Below are 14,698 nucleotides of genomic sequence, written 5' to 3' on the forward strand. Positions count from 1 at the left end.
GATGGACTGGATGTGCATCCTCCCACCCTGTCTCTCTCTCTAAGAAGAGGGTGTTTTTTTTTTTTTTTTTTTTTTTTTATCACAAAGCATCATGTTTTAATAAGTTTTCTTTGCAATTTGTACATAATAGATTTTCAATAACAACCTGTAATTAGCTCATTTTCTGCTATTCAGTTGCTCTGCACCAAGGCCACTGACAGCCTCCAGCTGGGATCTTTAAAAACAGAGCTTGAAGACTCCTAGAAAGTGCCGGGCCCCACCATGCAGCTGCTCAGGGTTTGTAATTTCCAAGTGTGGGCAGAAGTAGAAGCTGGCGCAGGGAGACGGGGCTGGCACGCATGGGTTCTGGCTCAAAATCGACCCCTCCATGGTGCGATGGCGGCAGAAACAGGCCTGCTCCAGAGCCCTGTTTGCAGGGGCCGGCCCCATCCCCGCCAGCCTGTTCCTCACGGGGCGAGGCAGCTGCTGGACATCTGCTGAGGGGCTCAGCACAGGGGGCGGCTCAGACACTGCAGCCCTGTCACTCTTCCGCCTCGCTGTGCAGCATGGAAGACCTCCAGGGCCAACCCCAGCTGATACTCAGGCCCCTCCCCTCGACCTGCCTGGGCCAGGGCCCCGCCGTGACAGAGCCTCAGTCCTTCAGGATGGCTTCTGCCCGGCCCAGGCTCTCGTCTGACTTCTGCTCTGCCACGGTGCGGCCCCTCGCACACCCCAGCTCCTCGGCCCTCAGCACCACACACTGGCCTCATGATCTCCAATCAGGTGCTGGGGGCTCACCCAAATGTCCCTTCCTGCCCTGCCCTGTCTGTGGACAGCAGGTAGCCCTGGCCCCGGGGCTCTGTCTCAGCTCCCACTTTGTTCTCTGCTGTCTTCTTCTTTCCCAGCTGTCTCTGTGCCTGGTGGGCAGGGCCTGTGCGGTCTTGCCCATAGCTGTGTCCCCATCTGGGAGCTTCTCTGAGAGTGGGCTCTGTGAGCGCTTCCTTGTTTACCCACTAGGCTTCCCGATCTCAACGCTGCCTTCCAGGCACCCGCTCGCCCTGCCCCGCCCTGCCTGGCCACCCCAGGCCGGCTGGCCCTGCCCAGACGCTCTCTTCCTTCAGAGAGCTTCAGCTCAACCCCACTCCAGATCCCCCAGTACTCCTCTTTTTCTTTTTTAAGATTTATTTATTTGAAAGTCAAAATTACAGGGGAACACACACACACACACACAGAGGGAGAGAGAGAGAGGGAGAGATCTTCCACCTGCTGGTTCACTCCCTAAATGGCCACAAATGGTGGGGCTGGGCCAGGCCAAAGCCAGGTGTCAGGAGTTTCCTCCTGGTCTCCTATGTCTTTGGGCCATCCTCCGCTGCTTTCCCAGGCACATTAGCAGGGAGCTGGATTGGAAGCGGAGCAGCTGGGTCTCGAACAGGCACCCATGTGAGATGCTGGTCCTGCAGGCAGAGGCTTACCCCGATACACCGCAGCGCTGCCCTCCCCTCCCCCACCCCCACCATCCCAGCACCCTTCCCTTCACAGCTCCGCACACCTGAATCGGGGAAGGTGGGTCTCTGGGCTGTAGGCTTTAGCTGGAGAAGCCTGCTCTGCCACCCTGAGCTTCTGCAGCCGCCACAGTCTCCACTCTTCAGCTGGGCAGTGGCAGAGGGCCCAGACCACATGCTGTGTCCTCCTCCAGGTGGGGGATGTGGCTGTGGGCTCTAGGGGTGACGGGGAGGCTGTGCTGCTGTGTTTTAGATTCCCGGGAGCTGAGCTCAGAGGACAACACAGCTGTGTCCTGTGCCTGTAAATTATTTCCCCAAGTGCAGATCTGCACAGATGCCAACCTCCTGGTGGGACGGCAGGAGTGGGCGAGGAGTGGGAAGGCTGTGCAGGATCCCCTGGCCAGCGTGTGCTGCCTCTACCAGCGGCGTGGCCATGCTCAGCAGGGCCCGTGGGGCTGTGCGGCAGCCCTGTGTCCCGGTATAGCTCTCAGGCGGTAGGCGATTAAGCACTGGGCGGCGGCCGCCCAGCCCACCGTCACCTCACCCCGAGGAGAGCTGAATGGGAGCTCTCCAGGTTGAGCAGCTTGGATCTTCATGAAGGCATCATTAGCTCACGTGGCAGCAGGGGTCACCTCACAGCCAGTCACCCATCGGGCGGATGAGGGACGTTTGAGCTGCTAGGGCGGCCACACGGGTGCCCTGGCTGCCCTGGTCCAGCCTGGCTGATGCTGCCCTCCACGGGTCCAGCTGTGAGGTCCTAACCTGGCTTTTCCTCTGCTCCCTCTTCCCAGGGTCCCTCAGGAGGTGTCTAAGGCCCACTGGGGTCCTGGGTCATGGTCACATCATGTCCGGATGCCTCTGCTCCAAAGTGCATTTCTCCACATCTCTGAAGCCCTCACCAAGCAACACTTAGCTTGGGCCTCCGGGGCCAGGCCCCATGTCAGGCAGGAGGCGAGGCGAACAGAACAGCCTTGGGCCTCGGGTACCTGGAGTCAACAGTGGGCAGGACAGCAGTGGCCCCACACAGGTGGGGGTTGTGGGACACACCCAGGCGTCTCCACCTCCATCTCTGACCATGTCTGCGTCCACTGGACACCTACCACGTGCCAAGTGCCATGCTAATCACTGCATAAATTATCCCAGCCAGTCCTGAATGGCCCTAATGGTGGTTATGTCTATCCACAGATAGGGACCTTGAAGCTAGCCTAAGCTGTTCAGTCACACAGCCAGTGAGAGGCAGAACAAGGATTCAAACCTCAGTCAGACTTGGACTTTGCAGTCCCCACTCTTGGCCATCAGGCTGCAGCCTTGTTTCCATAGGGAGAGAAACCCAAGGCTGTGGGCACACAGAAGACGCTGTGTGGGCTTGACAGAGGGGTAGAAATCAACAAAGACTTCCTGGAGGAGGCCTCCATGGAGCTGGAGCTTGGGGTTTAGGGAAATCACCCTGGGGACAGTGAGATTCTTCTCACTGGAGAATGCAGGAGAATTGCAAAGTATGCTAGACGAATGCTAGAACCCGAGGAAGTTCTGGACTCAGAAGTGAGTTCAGTCCTGATTTTGCTTCCTGCTGGCTGTGTGACCTTGTATCAGCTACTTAACTTCTCTGCATTTCAATCGCCTCATCTGTCCCTGGGGACCTGACATGCTGTGGTGAGCCAGGCGCCCGTCAGGTCTCATTCCACGTGGCTCAAGTGTGAGGAGCCCACAGTGACATGGACGGCACGGTCACTCAGCCCTGGAGCTCTGCCCAGTCTCCATGAAGCCCGCCCCTCTCCACTTGGAGTCAAGATGGCACTCTACCCATCCCCAGGAAGGGAGTGAGACTCCCACATGCCAGCTTCCAATTTTCAATTCTGATTCAGCCAGTGAGGGGCCAAAGGCAGCGAGTTGAGTCTGATGCTGGCCACTTCATTTGCAAACCCTGCATGAGGTGGCTGTCCTCCTCCTCTGGGGTGAGGGCAGCCACTGACGTTGGTGGTCTTGGCCTCAGCCAACACAGAGAGCAGTGCCCAGGTGGGCCTTGCTCTCCAAATTGCACAGTCCAATCGATCCAGCAAGGATTTTTGCCATCCTGCTCCCCACGAGCTGAAACCTACAGCGGCAGCAAACAGCAGTGTCCTTCCCAGGTCAGCTCCCCATCTGCGCACACCCTCCAGATGCCAAGGGCCAGTGCACGGGGTAGCGAGGAGACCGCCCTTGGCTCAGGTTACCACGCTGCTCCTCGTGTGTGCAGCTCTGGGTAGGATGGGCGCAGGGCACAACCCACGCTGGCAGAGGAACCGGACATGAGAAGTGAACCACTCACGTTTTCAGGCCTGGCAATGACAGCACAGGGCCACAACCCAGTTCCCAGGGACTGTTCCCTGCCACACAGGGGCGCTCTGGCCGCAGAAGCAGTACAGTAAGCAGATTACGGCGCCGCCTTCCTGTCTGCATGGAGTTGACGAATGCTAGAGGCCAGGGAGGGCCGTTGGCATCCCACTCGGTCAGCGCTCTGGGGCACTGGGGCGCAGGGCTCCCGACCCCAGAATGTTAATGCAGGGAGCCCCTCCCCCCACGCAGCCGGCTGCCCAAACCCTTCCCTCGCATCCAACACAGAGCTGGGGCTGCCCTTGTAGGATTAATTAAGAGGACAAGTATCTTTCTAACATGCAGAAGACACTTGTACTGAATTTAAAGTGTGAAAAAAAAAAAAAAACCCTCATTTAAGCAACATGTTTTTCCCACCATCCCAAGCTGAGCACTGGGAAAAGGGTAAAAACATGCCTAATGGAGAAGTCTTTTAGACGAGCGGCCGAGAGAGGAACTGGCTGGGATGCACACACAGGGCTCTGTGCTCCTTGTCACCGGGGACCTCAGGGATGGGGTCTCTGCTCCTTGTTGGCAAGCAGAGCGGGGTGGGCGGCGGAGGCTGGGCGCTGCGAAGACCCTGGGCCTTTAGTTCCTAGATGAGCCTTTGCTTTGGGAAGCAGCAGAAACTGTACAGAGGTGCACACTGGTGAGCCTCAGCTCCATTTGACAGCTAGAGAGACCCCACATGGACCACCGAGCGCCGTGCCGTGCCTGGGGCACCTGCCCTCGCCCGGCTCCTCGGAGATGCAACCCCAGCAGACAGCTCCAGGGCCGGCACCGCCCTCAGCCACCGGCACACTGCAGGGAACACCGGCCCAGCGAGGGCCAGCTGCATGGCAAGATACGATTTAAGAGACTGCCCTCCCCCAGGCTCAGAACTGCGTCAACGCAACACACTTCTTGAGGGCAAACATACCCAGGCCCAACCTGCTTTGGCAGGCACCCAGCTGGAGTCGCCTGCAGACCCCAAGCTGCTTTGCACCCAAGGACGCTGCCGAAAAAGGGATTAGGAAACACAACTTCAAAGTTGCAACCCCTGCTGGCCCGTCAGCTCCGCTCTTGAAAATTAAATCCAAAATGTTGTTGCTGGAATGCACGAGGCACTACTTTGTGGGTTTTAGTGGGATTTTGTTAATGCCCATTGACTGCCGGGTAGTAAGTTACCTGTATGTCTCACTTCAGTGATCTGCTTAAAATGCACTGAACCAAAAATCTATTCCCAGAGCGACAGGAATCTCGAGGTCCCGTGACCGTGAACGCCACTGGTCCGCCTGCGCTCCGAGGGCCCGCGGGTCAAGCCTTTACGGCTGGGTCACCTCGCTTGTGGCTGCGTTACTGGCTGCATGTTTGCCTTCTATTGCAGATCTACTATTTGGGTTGGGCTGTGATGAATGGTTTGGCTCCCTGGTTCAAAACCAGTCCAAGGCGACGGCAGAATCTGATTTGCTTCAGGAATGATGAGTGTAAGGCTTTTCAAGTAATAATCCAGGAAGGAAGGGAGCCGACACCACACTGCTCAGCCTGAGACAAACGGCTGGAGGGGAGGGGCTTGTGCCCCTCCTCCAGAGCTGCGTAGGCTGATCCTGACCTTGATCGGGGCAGCAGGCAGGCCTCCTCCTGCACCGCAGCCTCCCCCGCCCCCAGGAATGCAGCTCATGCAGCAGAGGCAGCCGCAGGGCCAGGCACCAGGCTGGGGCCCAGCAGTGCTGCTCTCAGCTGAACGAAGCCGCCACCGTGGGGCTAAGAGGAGCGGTGCCTGGAGATGCCCCCACCCCCAGGTCCAGCCATGGCCTCGGACTCTTCAGAAGGCTCCAGATTTTCCCTCCACAGCCTCTTTCGCACGGGGGTCTGAGCTCAGACAGTAATTGTGGGATGGATGGCCTAGAGCTGTCCCCAGCAAACTCGCCCTTCTCTCCTGACCCGGGGCGCTGCTGTCCCTGTAAAGGACCTGGCTGGTCTCTGGGACTGGAATCATCGGGGATCTCAGTCTGGGACAGCGGATGCAGGAGAGATGACGGGAAGTGGACATGGAAGACAGGTGTGAGGCTCTTGTCCAGCCACAGACAGGTCAACGCTTAACCACGGCCTCTCCGGAGAATGAAAGCAGGTGGCACGTGTGTGGTGTAGATGCCTATGAGTTCCCCCAAGGCCCACGTAGAGCCACCAACCATTCAGCTGCTGGCAACATTCCCGATGGTTTAACAGCCGGCGGTCCTGAGCCAGGGCTGGGGAGCTACCGCTACTCCCACACATGCCAACATGTTTAGAGACGTATTTCTGGGAATAAAACCCATGGCCCACAGAGCGAACACCTCCTGTCGCAGAAGTGCACAGTCACAAAGACAGATGGGAGGAGGAAGACGGGGGCCCTACAGGGTCAGAGCACATCAAGCCCAGGGCTGGGCTGCGGTCCCCGGTAGGAAGGCGGCTCCAGAGTGGGGAGGTCCCGGCCACGTCGCACTCAGGGACACTTCCCACGGGGAGGACCCACACTCATTTCTCTCTCCTGGGAACCCATGTCCCTCTTCTCCCTGCCTCCAGAGCCCTTCTGACCAGTGGATCCCGAGGCCTCCTTCTCAGGCCTGTGGGTACCGGGAGCAACAACAGCTCACAGACACAGACACGGAGCAGGCCCGCCTCGCTGGGCACTGAACACCAGGGGAAGGTGGGACCGAGGCAGGGGCTCACGCCCAGCTCCCCAGCGCCAGGGCCTGTGGCTGGGCATCCTGAGCCTGTGGGTCACATCCCGGCACAGACACAGGACATACCCATGACTGGCCCAGAGCGGTCTTAATGCCCTTGGAGGTAAAGGGGCTTCCTGGTTTTGGGGTCAAGGACGTCCCCTGCAGTGTCCAGGCAGGGTCTAGCCCCGCCCTTCCCTCTCATCACTGCAGGTCTGACTGGGCCGAGGGGGGAGGGGGCATGGCAGCACCTGCACATCTCCTTCAGGCCCTGCCCGAGCTCCACCCACGGTCAACGTAAGGTCACCACAGGGCAAGACACAGGTGCTCAGACACCCCATCCACACATGGCGCGCCAGGGGCTCCACACAGGGCCACTCGCGTGCTCACTCTGTTGGCACGAGAGTACCGACTTCCTGTGTCTCTCCAGGGCCCCCACCTCTTTTCATCTTGGACCCTCATTCCCTACTGTCCCTGGGAGGCTGCAGCTCCCTGCCCCAGCCTGGGCAAGTCTCCAGGCCCTAGGGCTCCCTGCTGGGGTCAGGCCACACACTGAGGACAGCCCCAAAGTCTGTTCCCTCCATGTGCAGATGCAGAACCCCCAAGGAGTCTGGCTGTGTCCCCAGCTCTGCTCCAGTCCCAGTCCTGGGTCCCTGAGTGAGAGAAACGTCCTCTCCAAGGAACAGGGCGAGTTCTGCTGGAGCCACCCCTTCTCCTTTCCTCTTTGTCTTACAGCTCGGCGCCTATGGCAAAAGAAACTCAACCGCCATCGCTCCCCAAAGAATCCAACCTGCGCAACACCCGAGGAGAGGACCCAGGCCCTGACACAACAGGTGCAGGAGCAGCCGTGTGGACAAGCCTCTCCCATGTGGGCTGAACTTACGGAAGGCCGTGAGGAACTCCCGCAGGGTCAGTGAGCCGTCGCCGTCGTAATCGTCAAATCGGAGGAGGTCACCAGGTGAGCAGCCCAGCAGGTCCCCATCTAGGTCCTGGTCCTTTGGCACATGCTGTGGGGTGAGGAGGGGCACGAGGCCAGAGCACAGAGTGAGTCCAGAGTTGAGGGCTTTGCTGGGAGATGACCCAGGCCCAGTGGCGACTCCTGGGATGCCCGGAGGGTCTCAGGTAGCATGCACAGCTCTCGGTTTGTCTTTTACAACCCCTTGTCTTTTAGATGAGAAAACTGAGGCTCAGAGAGGGAAAGTGATTGCCTCAAGGTCACACAGCAGTTAGAGTCTAGGCCAGAGCTCAGTGCCTTAGTAGGGGGCAGAAAGACCCAGATGGTCTGACATGGGAAGGGCCCTTGAAACCACCTGGTCTGTCCCTCTGCGCTGTAGCTGGGGCAACCAAGGACAGAAGGGACCCGGGGAAATGGTGGCTGAGCTCACTGTGGCCACTCTGTTTTGTCAATGCTCCATCCAGAACCTGCCGGCCAGGCGACAGCACACCCTCAGGAGGCGCAGGTGCCATTCTGCTGACTGAGGCCCGAGCCCCAGCCCTGCCTGCCTGCCTGCCCTGTCCTGCCAGCAACGCACACGGCTGCCCTACGGATTCTGGCACAGGGGCTGCAGGGGGGCCCTCATGAGCTTCTCTGGTCACAGACTGGGCCACAGGGCGCTGGGCTTCCCCAGTGTGACCATCCAGAGGCCAGTGGGAACTTGGCACTGAAATTCCAGGCTCCTGCACTGAGATGGCGCTGGCGGCCGGAGGGCCTGGAACAGGTGCCGCAAGCAGCACGCTAAGGACAACTCAGGAGGAAGGGACGATTTAGTTTTATTTTGCGGGGTGGGGTGGAAGGGGAGAGGGGCAGAGGCATCTTCTCTTTGTTTAACGTTCTCAGTTTGCCTGCTGTATTAAAGGCAATTTAATGTGATAATGTTAAAAAAATGACCCTTCACCCGGCCAGGAAGGGTGCTCGATAAAAGGGAGATCAGCCGTAACGCTGAGATCAATCTTCCCCAGATGGAAATTCCCCTTTGCCTATTTCTGCATTGGAAATTGATGAACTTTGCGTGGGGCTCAGAGCTCTCCCCGCCTCTGCGTCAGTGTCAGGGAAAGGCCCATTCTCGCTGGGCTCTGCCTGGCAGATTTATGAAATGGACTTTAAGTGTATTAAATTTTAAAGAGGAAATCAGAGTCCAATTACCACGCCAGTTAATGGCTTTGGCTGCCTCGAGCCACGTCTCTGCCCCAGGGGAGCAACACGCCCAGGATGGCTCTGTCTACCTGCGCCTACCTGGGAGCCACGTGGGCCTGGTGCCGAGAGCTCACACCTCTGCCCGTGTTTCTCCCTGACCAGCCTGCAGCAGGGGAACTGTCAGGAGTCTCTTTCAACAGGCAGCCGTGACTAACAGAACCAGGGCTGCTCCGGTCGCCTGGGGATGCCTGGCCCTGCCCCTTGCTGGGGTCTCCGTCAGAGCTGTGGGCTGTGCTGATGGAGCTGGTGACATGCTGGCAGGGCCGGGCAGCAGGCCTCCTTTGCTGCACTATCTGCACATGCAGCCCAAGTCTGGGGGAGCAGAGTGAGCTCCCTGGAATCAGGCTTGGGACAGGCTGGTGTGGAGGTCCCTGAGCCTGGGAGCCTGTGCTTCCGACCTTGGGCTGGCTGCTCCTTTCTTGGGTTTTGTGAGTACCTGCTGTCTCCACAGACCTCAAGAGACTATGTGGAACCTTCTGGTGGGAGCCATTCACCCCAAGGGAGCCCCTGGGGCCAGGAGGAGAGCAGGTGTGTGCCCGGCAGCTCTCTGGGGCTGCATCTCAGTTTACTGTGGCTGGGTAGTGAACACAGCTCAGGCCAGTGGCTTGATTCCTTCGAGCCTCAGTTTCCTCGATTGCATAGGTCTGTGACGTGAGATGACAAAGTCTCTCCCTGACAGCAGAGGGTGGCTGAGATGTTTTAGAAGGAAATAATGGCAAAGATGATAATGATGACAACAGTGGCCACTGCCATTGCTGAGGACAGAGCCCGCGCCAGGCACCTGGCCTGAGCTCGCTGAGCCCTCCTGTGGACACTGCGAGGCTCATAGATGAGAAATGGAGGTGCAGGGAAGGGAGGGCATCCCCCAGAGTTCACTGGCGGGGCCCAGCCACTGGGCCATAAGGACCCCGCAGGCGCCCCCGCAGGTGGCAGAGGCTGTGGCCCCAGGGAAGGAAGCTCAGCTCTCCCTGCCTTTGACACCACAGACACTAACTACCCTTGCACCACCGTGTGGACCAAGGGTGTGCATGGGATGGGGAGGCAGGCCAACCACAGGGCCCAAGGCCAAGGTTTTCCCAAACAGGAGGTGGGCGTGGGAGTGCACACAGAACTTCCTACAAGAAACAGGCTGGGTTTGGGCTGCTGGCATTTGGATATCCAGGGCTGGTGTCATCTCATGGCAGAGGCCTTGGGGATGCCCAGCGTGCAGCTCCACGGATGTTTGCTGGAAGCCAGTGCTGCTCCCCTGACCCTTCCTGCTGGGGAAAGCCCTGGGATGGATGAAGGCAGCATCAGGGACCAGCCCCTTTGAGGGGGCTGCGTCTCTATTTGTGCAGAGTGGCTGGGAGAGGCTGGCGGGAAGAAGTAAGGAACACTGTTTGCAGGATGTTCTGAGGCCGGGAGTACCTCGGGCCTCCTTGGCCAGGACCGTTACAAACGACTGTCCTAACATGGGCTCCCACGTGGTCCTCAGTGTCCCTGCTGCCCACAGGGCCGCTGTCCCTGAGCCCGTACCCACCTGGGCCAGTTCAGAGCCGCTGAGGTGGCCGTTGCTGTCTGTGTCCAGGTCCTGAAACAGAGACTCCACCAGGTGGCGCTGCTGGGAGGCAGGGTCATGGCTGCTGTCCTGCAGTGGCTGCCGTCGGGTATGGAGTGCTACAAGCACGTTCTTCAGATGGGTGTAGCCGGCCATGGTGCACGTGTCCCCTGGAAGAGAGGAGGAGGCGACTGCAGCGAGACTCAGTCCTTGGTCCTCAGAGAGGGCTCACTCATGAACAGCCCCGGGCGGCGTGGCCCTTGCTGGTCCGTCTGCCCAGCAACCCATCCCACAGATGCTCACGGAGCACGCAATGCGTGCCGCACCTGGTGCTGATGCGCGGCTCTGTCTGGCCCACGGCATTTGCCGAGCACCGGCTGAGAGCCAGAGCCGAGTGGGCAGCAGCCAGAGGGGGACGGCCTCAGTGGAGCTGGCCCCGCTCCGCTCTGTAATAGTTTGCGCTTGTCTTAATCCTACCTTACAGGCTGCTTTTGGATCCTTAGCCTCAGAGATTAGAGAGCTTTAGTTAACAGGACTATTAAGCCCTGCTTAAGGTAATTAGGGACACTCCCAGAGCTGGATGACTTCAAAACAAACACGTGTACACAAGTGTGCAGCCAAGAGGCAAAGGAGGCTGTGCTCATGCCACGACGCTCAGGCCCCTGTGCTCGCTGGGGGGCGAGAGTTTGGCAGCTGAGGCCAGCGACGCACCGTGACGTCACTCCTCTTGCTGGTGACGGCGCTGGACACGTGCACCGGCGAGGCTTCTGTGGGACGTCAGCTGAGCAGGGCAGGCCCTGGAGGATGCAGAACTTCCTGTGCTGGCTTGGCTGAGCCCTGGACTGCGCGTGTGGGCCCCTGCCATCCATTCTGGGGTGAAGGCCAATGACCGGGCTGCTGGGCATGGATTATGTGGGGCCCGGGGCTCCTCCCCTTACTTCCAAGGGCAGTCTCTAGGGCCCCAGGCAAGGCTTGTGTGTGCGCAGACAACAGAGTGGTGCTGCGGGGCATGGGCTTTGAGGCCCCCCCGGGCTGGAGCCCCAGCCTGCAGCCTGCATAGCCTTGGTCCTGGGGTCTCGGTGATCTTATCTACAAAGTGGGGATAAGCAGATTAAATAAGATACACTCAGAAAGGGCTTTGGCTGGCTTGGTCCAAGTCAGGGCTCACAGAATGACAGCTGCCCCTCCCTCCACCGTATCCTCTGAAGGGCAGCAGTCTGGGGGCTGCTGGGCTGTGCGTGTGTCTCTCCTCCTGCCTCCCTCACCAGATGAGCCTGGATGCCCAACCTCTTCCTCTTGTACTTGCTCATGTTTCTCGATTTTCTGCCAATCTGGGGTCGATTGATTCCTGTCAGAAACAGATGCCCATGACCGTTTCCTTCTGCATGTTTATTTAGGAAGAAATCAATTGCCGTGTTCAATACAACCAGATCCATTTGCTCTTTGGGAGGCTCCCTGCTCTGACAAGATCGGCGCTCTCCCACCCCTCGCCTGTGCCCGGCTGGGTGTCCGTCCCTGGGAGACCCCGGGACCACCCCCTAGCCAGCCCGGGTCTCCAGCCTGCAGAGCTGCTTGGAGTTGAACACAGAGGTCTCAGCCCACTGCAGAACTACTCCCGCCGAGGCAAGGAGCCACTGCCAGGTGCCTTCTTCCCGGGCCTGATCAGAGGTTGGTTTTGGCAAAGAAGAGGAAGAGTCTTGCTCACATCTGTCCCCCACCCACCAAGCCAGAGTGATGCCCAGACCTGGGACACGGACAGAACCGGGCTGCTGGGGTGCCATGTGGACCCCACTGGCTGTCCTAGGGGTGGGCAACAGCCGGCAGACAGCATGGCCATGGGATGCTCTCCCCAGGAGTGCTAGTGGCCATCGGCTCCTTGGGATATGCCCAGGCCCGGGCAGAGACGGGTCACCCCTGCCTATCCCCCCACCTTCCTCCTCACTGTGGTGGGCTCAAAGCTCCTCTGAGCTTCCCAGGCACTTACCACGCCTCCAACACCAGTAACCCGGCTACACCATGGAGGTGGCTCCTGCCGAGCTGTGTGTGTGTGTGTAGGGGGCACTGTGACAGCTTCCGCAGGCTCTGTCCCTCCCAGCACGTCCTACAGCGCCCTGGGATGCACAGGTTGCCAGCATCTCCAGCCTGCAGCTGCCCTGTCAGCAAGGTGGGAACTTGTCTGGAAGCCAATCTGGGGCCAACGGTGAGTGCCCTCCCCAGCGTCCCGTGTCCAGGGTCAGTGTCCCCGCTGCCAGCTTCCATCTGCAAACCACGCGCCTGATGCTGGGCAGGCAGTGCCACTCACACCCTAACACAGGCTCAACCTCCTCTGCCCCCCTCCTTCCCCAAGGCCTCCAGTGCAGGCTCTGCTGGCCTCTGGGGTGCAGAGACGGATGGAAGGGCCCCAGCCCCTCTTCATCCCAGGAGCAGCTGCCAGAGCTCTTGCCTGCACTCACGACATGACGCCGCTACCCCGCATCACTGTGCTCCACAGCACTCCACAGCGGCCCCACAGCACTGGGCAAGAGTCGTGGACACAGAGCCCAGCCAACCTGAGGGGTTCCTGCACCCATGGACAGGACCACTCCCCAAACCCTAACTCTCTTTCTGGAAGCCTTCCATTGCCTCATGGCCAGCCAAGACAGCCCTGCTGTGGCTCCCTGTCCTCGCCCCTCTTTGGGGAAGGGGACTGCCAGCCTTCCCTGTTCTATTCGGAAAGCTGTAGCTCCCAGCTCGGCCTCTAAGGGGAGCTGGCCTGTCCCGAGGCAGGCAGTGGACACCCCAGAATGGGGGTCCTGACAGGGTATGTAGGGGTGATGGTGTACACCATTTTCCCCTTCACAGTGGCCTCGGGCTCCGGGCGGTCAGGGAGGAGAGGCTCAGCCGTGGGGAGCCCGGGAGCCCTGCGGTTGGTCAGACCTGGTCTGGAGCGAAGGCTCCCACCTGCTTCCAGCTGTAAACTCTGCCCTTTCCGTGATGGAGCGTGTGCCCATCAGCGCACCCAGGAGTCCAAAGCACGAGAAAACGAAGCTGCCGCGACTCACCTCCCGAGACTACTGCCGGCACTGCACCGGCCAGAGGCTCCGCTGGCGCCCATGCAAGGCCAGGCAGGGCCTGGAGGGAGGCCTATGAGCTCTTTCCAGCCAGCGTCCTAGCTGCGTCTCATCTGCCCCTGGTCCTGCTCACCTTCCACTGCATCTGGGCAGGGGGTGTCGACACGCACAGCGCAGACTTTCTCACCTGCATGCAGGCCTTTTAGCCCTGCTCTCCACCGTGCAGGCCACACGGCGGGTGGCGACAGTGGGCGTATGGAGGCGAGCCCCAGGGCCCTCACATCTAACCACACCCCCACCCACATGCTCCTTCCCTGGCTGCCAGGCTCACTTATGTACTTTATCTTGGCCACTGCAGGACCACCCCCAGTCCACATGAGCACCCTGCCTCCTGCACCCCTGTGTGTCCTGGCCCTGACTGTGGTGGCCTGGGTCCCAGCGAGGGGGGCCTCCATCTCTCTGGCCCATGGCAGGGCAGGCCCAGTTTCTCCTTGGGCCTCAGGACACTGCGCTCCTTCCGCAGGGAGGTCCCAGGAGGGTGTGCAGCAGAGACCTGGTACCCACGCACTCCCCCCTGGTGGCCTGTGGGAGCTGATCAAGACATTTAGAGTGTCATGGCCGTCCTCACCCAGGAGGCCTAGCCGAGCCTAGGGTGGGAGAGACTCCGACACTGACTGGCGCGGGGGTGGCGTGACTTCCAGGGCGAAGGCAGGACACTCCCATGCAACCCTGAGCTCTGAGCCTTGAGCAAGGCTCACTGGGGCTGCTGCGTGGGGACCTGAGGGGGCTGTTTCCCTAGTGGGCAGGGCTGACACACAGTCCCTGGAAGGGCATCTGTGTGTTGCTGCTGCATCCCGCTGGTTTCCTGGTAAAGAGAAACTTGTCTTTTTTTGTGACCCACACCAGGTCAAGCCTTATGGGGAGATCCGAGAATGGCAGCACTGCCCTTTGACGGCTGTAACTGCTCTGAACACAGCGGGCTCCAGCCTGCCCTGGGGCCTCTCCTCGTGTGCTGCTCCCCTTTCTTCGGGCCAGGCTCAGCCTCCCCTGTGGGGATGCCCCTCGTCCAGCACTGCACACATGTGGTCACCCTCCTCGCTCAGGCTCCCTCTCTAGCTGTTCCGTCTGAGGCTGGCCCCATCTCAGTCTGGGCTCCCCATGGCAGCCCCCGAGGAGAAAGCTTGGAGCGAGCAGCATGAACAGAGAAGTCCCTGGGGAGCAGAGGAAGGATCGGGAGAGAGGCTGGGATGGGAGAAAGGCCACAAATAGGAGTGGTCACCACCGTGGGCAGCTGGGGCGCAAGCCCTCCCGGGGCCTGCAGAGATGGGGAGGGGACACTGGGGAAGTCTCCTCTGGAGATGTGAGGAAGTGGGGTGTTTTCCTCTACCCCTCCCGGCTGA

General features: G+C 59.9%; 1 protein-coding gene across 3 annotated transcripts in view; it reads right to left on the bottom strand.

Annotated features, from left to right (window-relative positions):
* The window catches only part of FSTL4 (follistatin like 4), a 360,281-nt gene that overhangs the window by 82,266 nt on the left and 263,317 nt on the right, over positions 1–14,698 (bottom strand). For all 3 annotated transcript variants that reach the window (XM_051844203.3, XM_051844201.3, XM_051844205.3), the window contains 2 exons: positions 10,231–10,418; positions 7,401–7,524 (listed from right to left, as the gene is read on the bottom strand). In XM_051844203.3, coding sequence (XP_051700163.3) covers positions 7,401–7,524; positions 10,231–10,418 — 312 coding nt within the window. The remainder of the gene's footprint in view (positions 1–7,400; positions 7,525–10,230; positions 10,419–14,698) is intronic.

Source organism: Oryctolagus cuniculus, chromosome 6, assembly GCF_051225735.1.
Source record: "Oryctolagus cuniculus isolate XC-2025 breed Fujian yellow rabbit chromosome 6, ASM5122573v1, whole genome shotgun sequence".
Classification (NCBI taxonomy): domain Eukaryota; kingdom Metazoa; phylum Chordata; class Mammalia; order Lagomorpha; family Leporidae; genus Oryctolagus; species Oryctolagus cuniculus.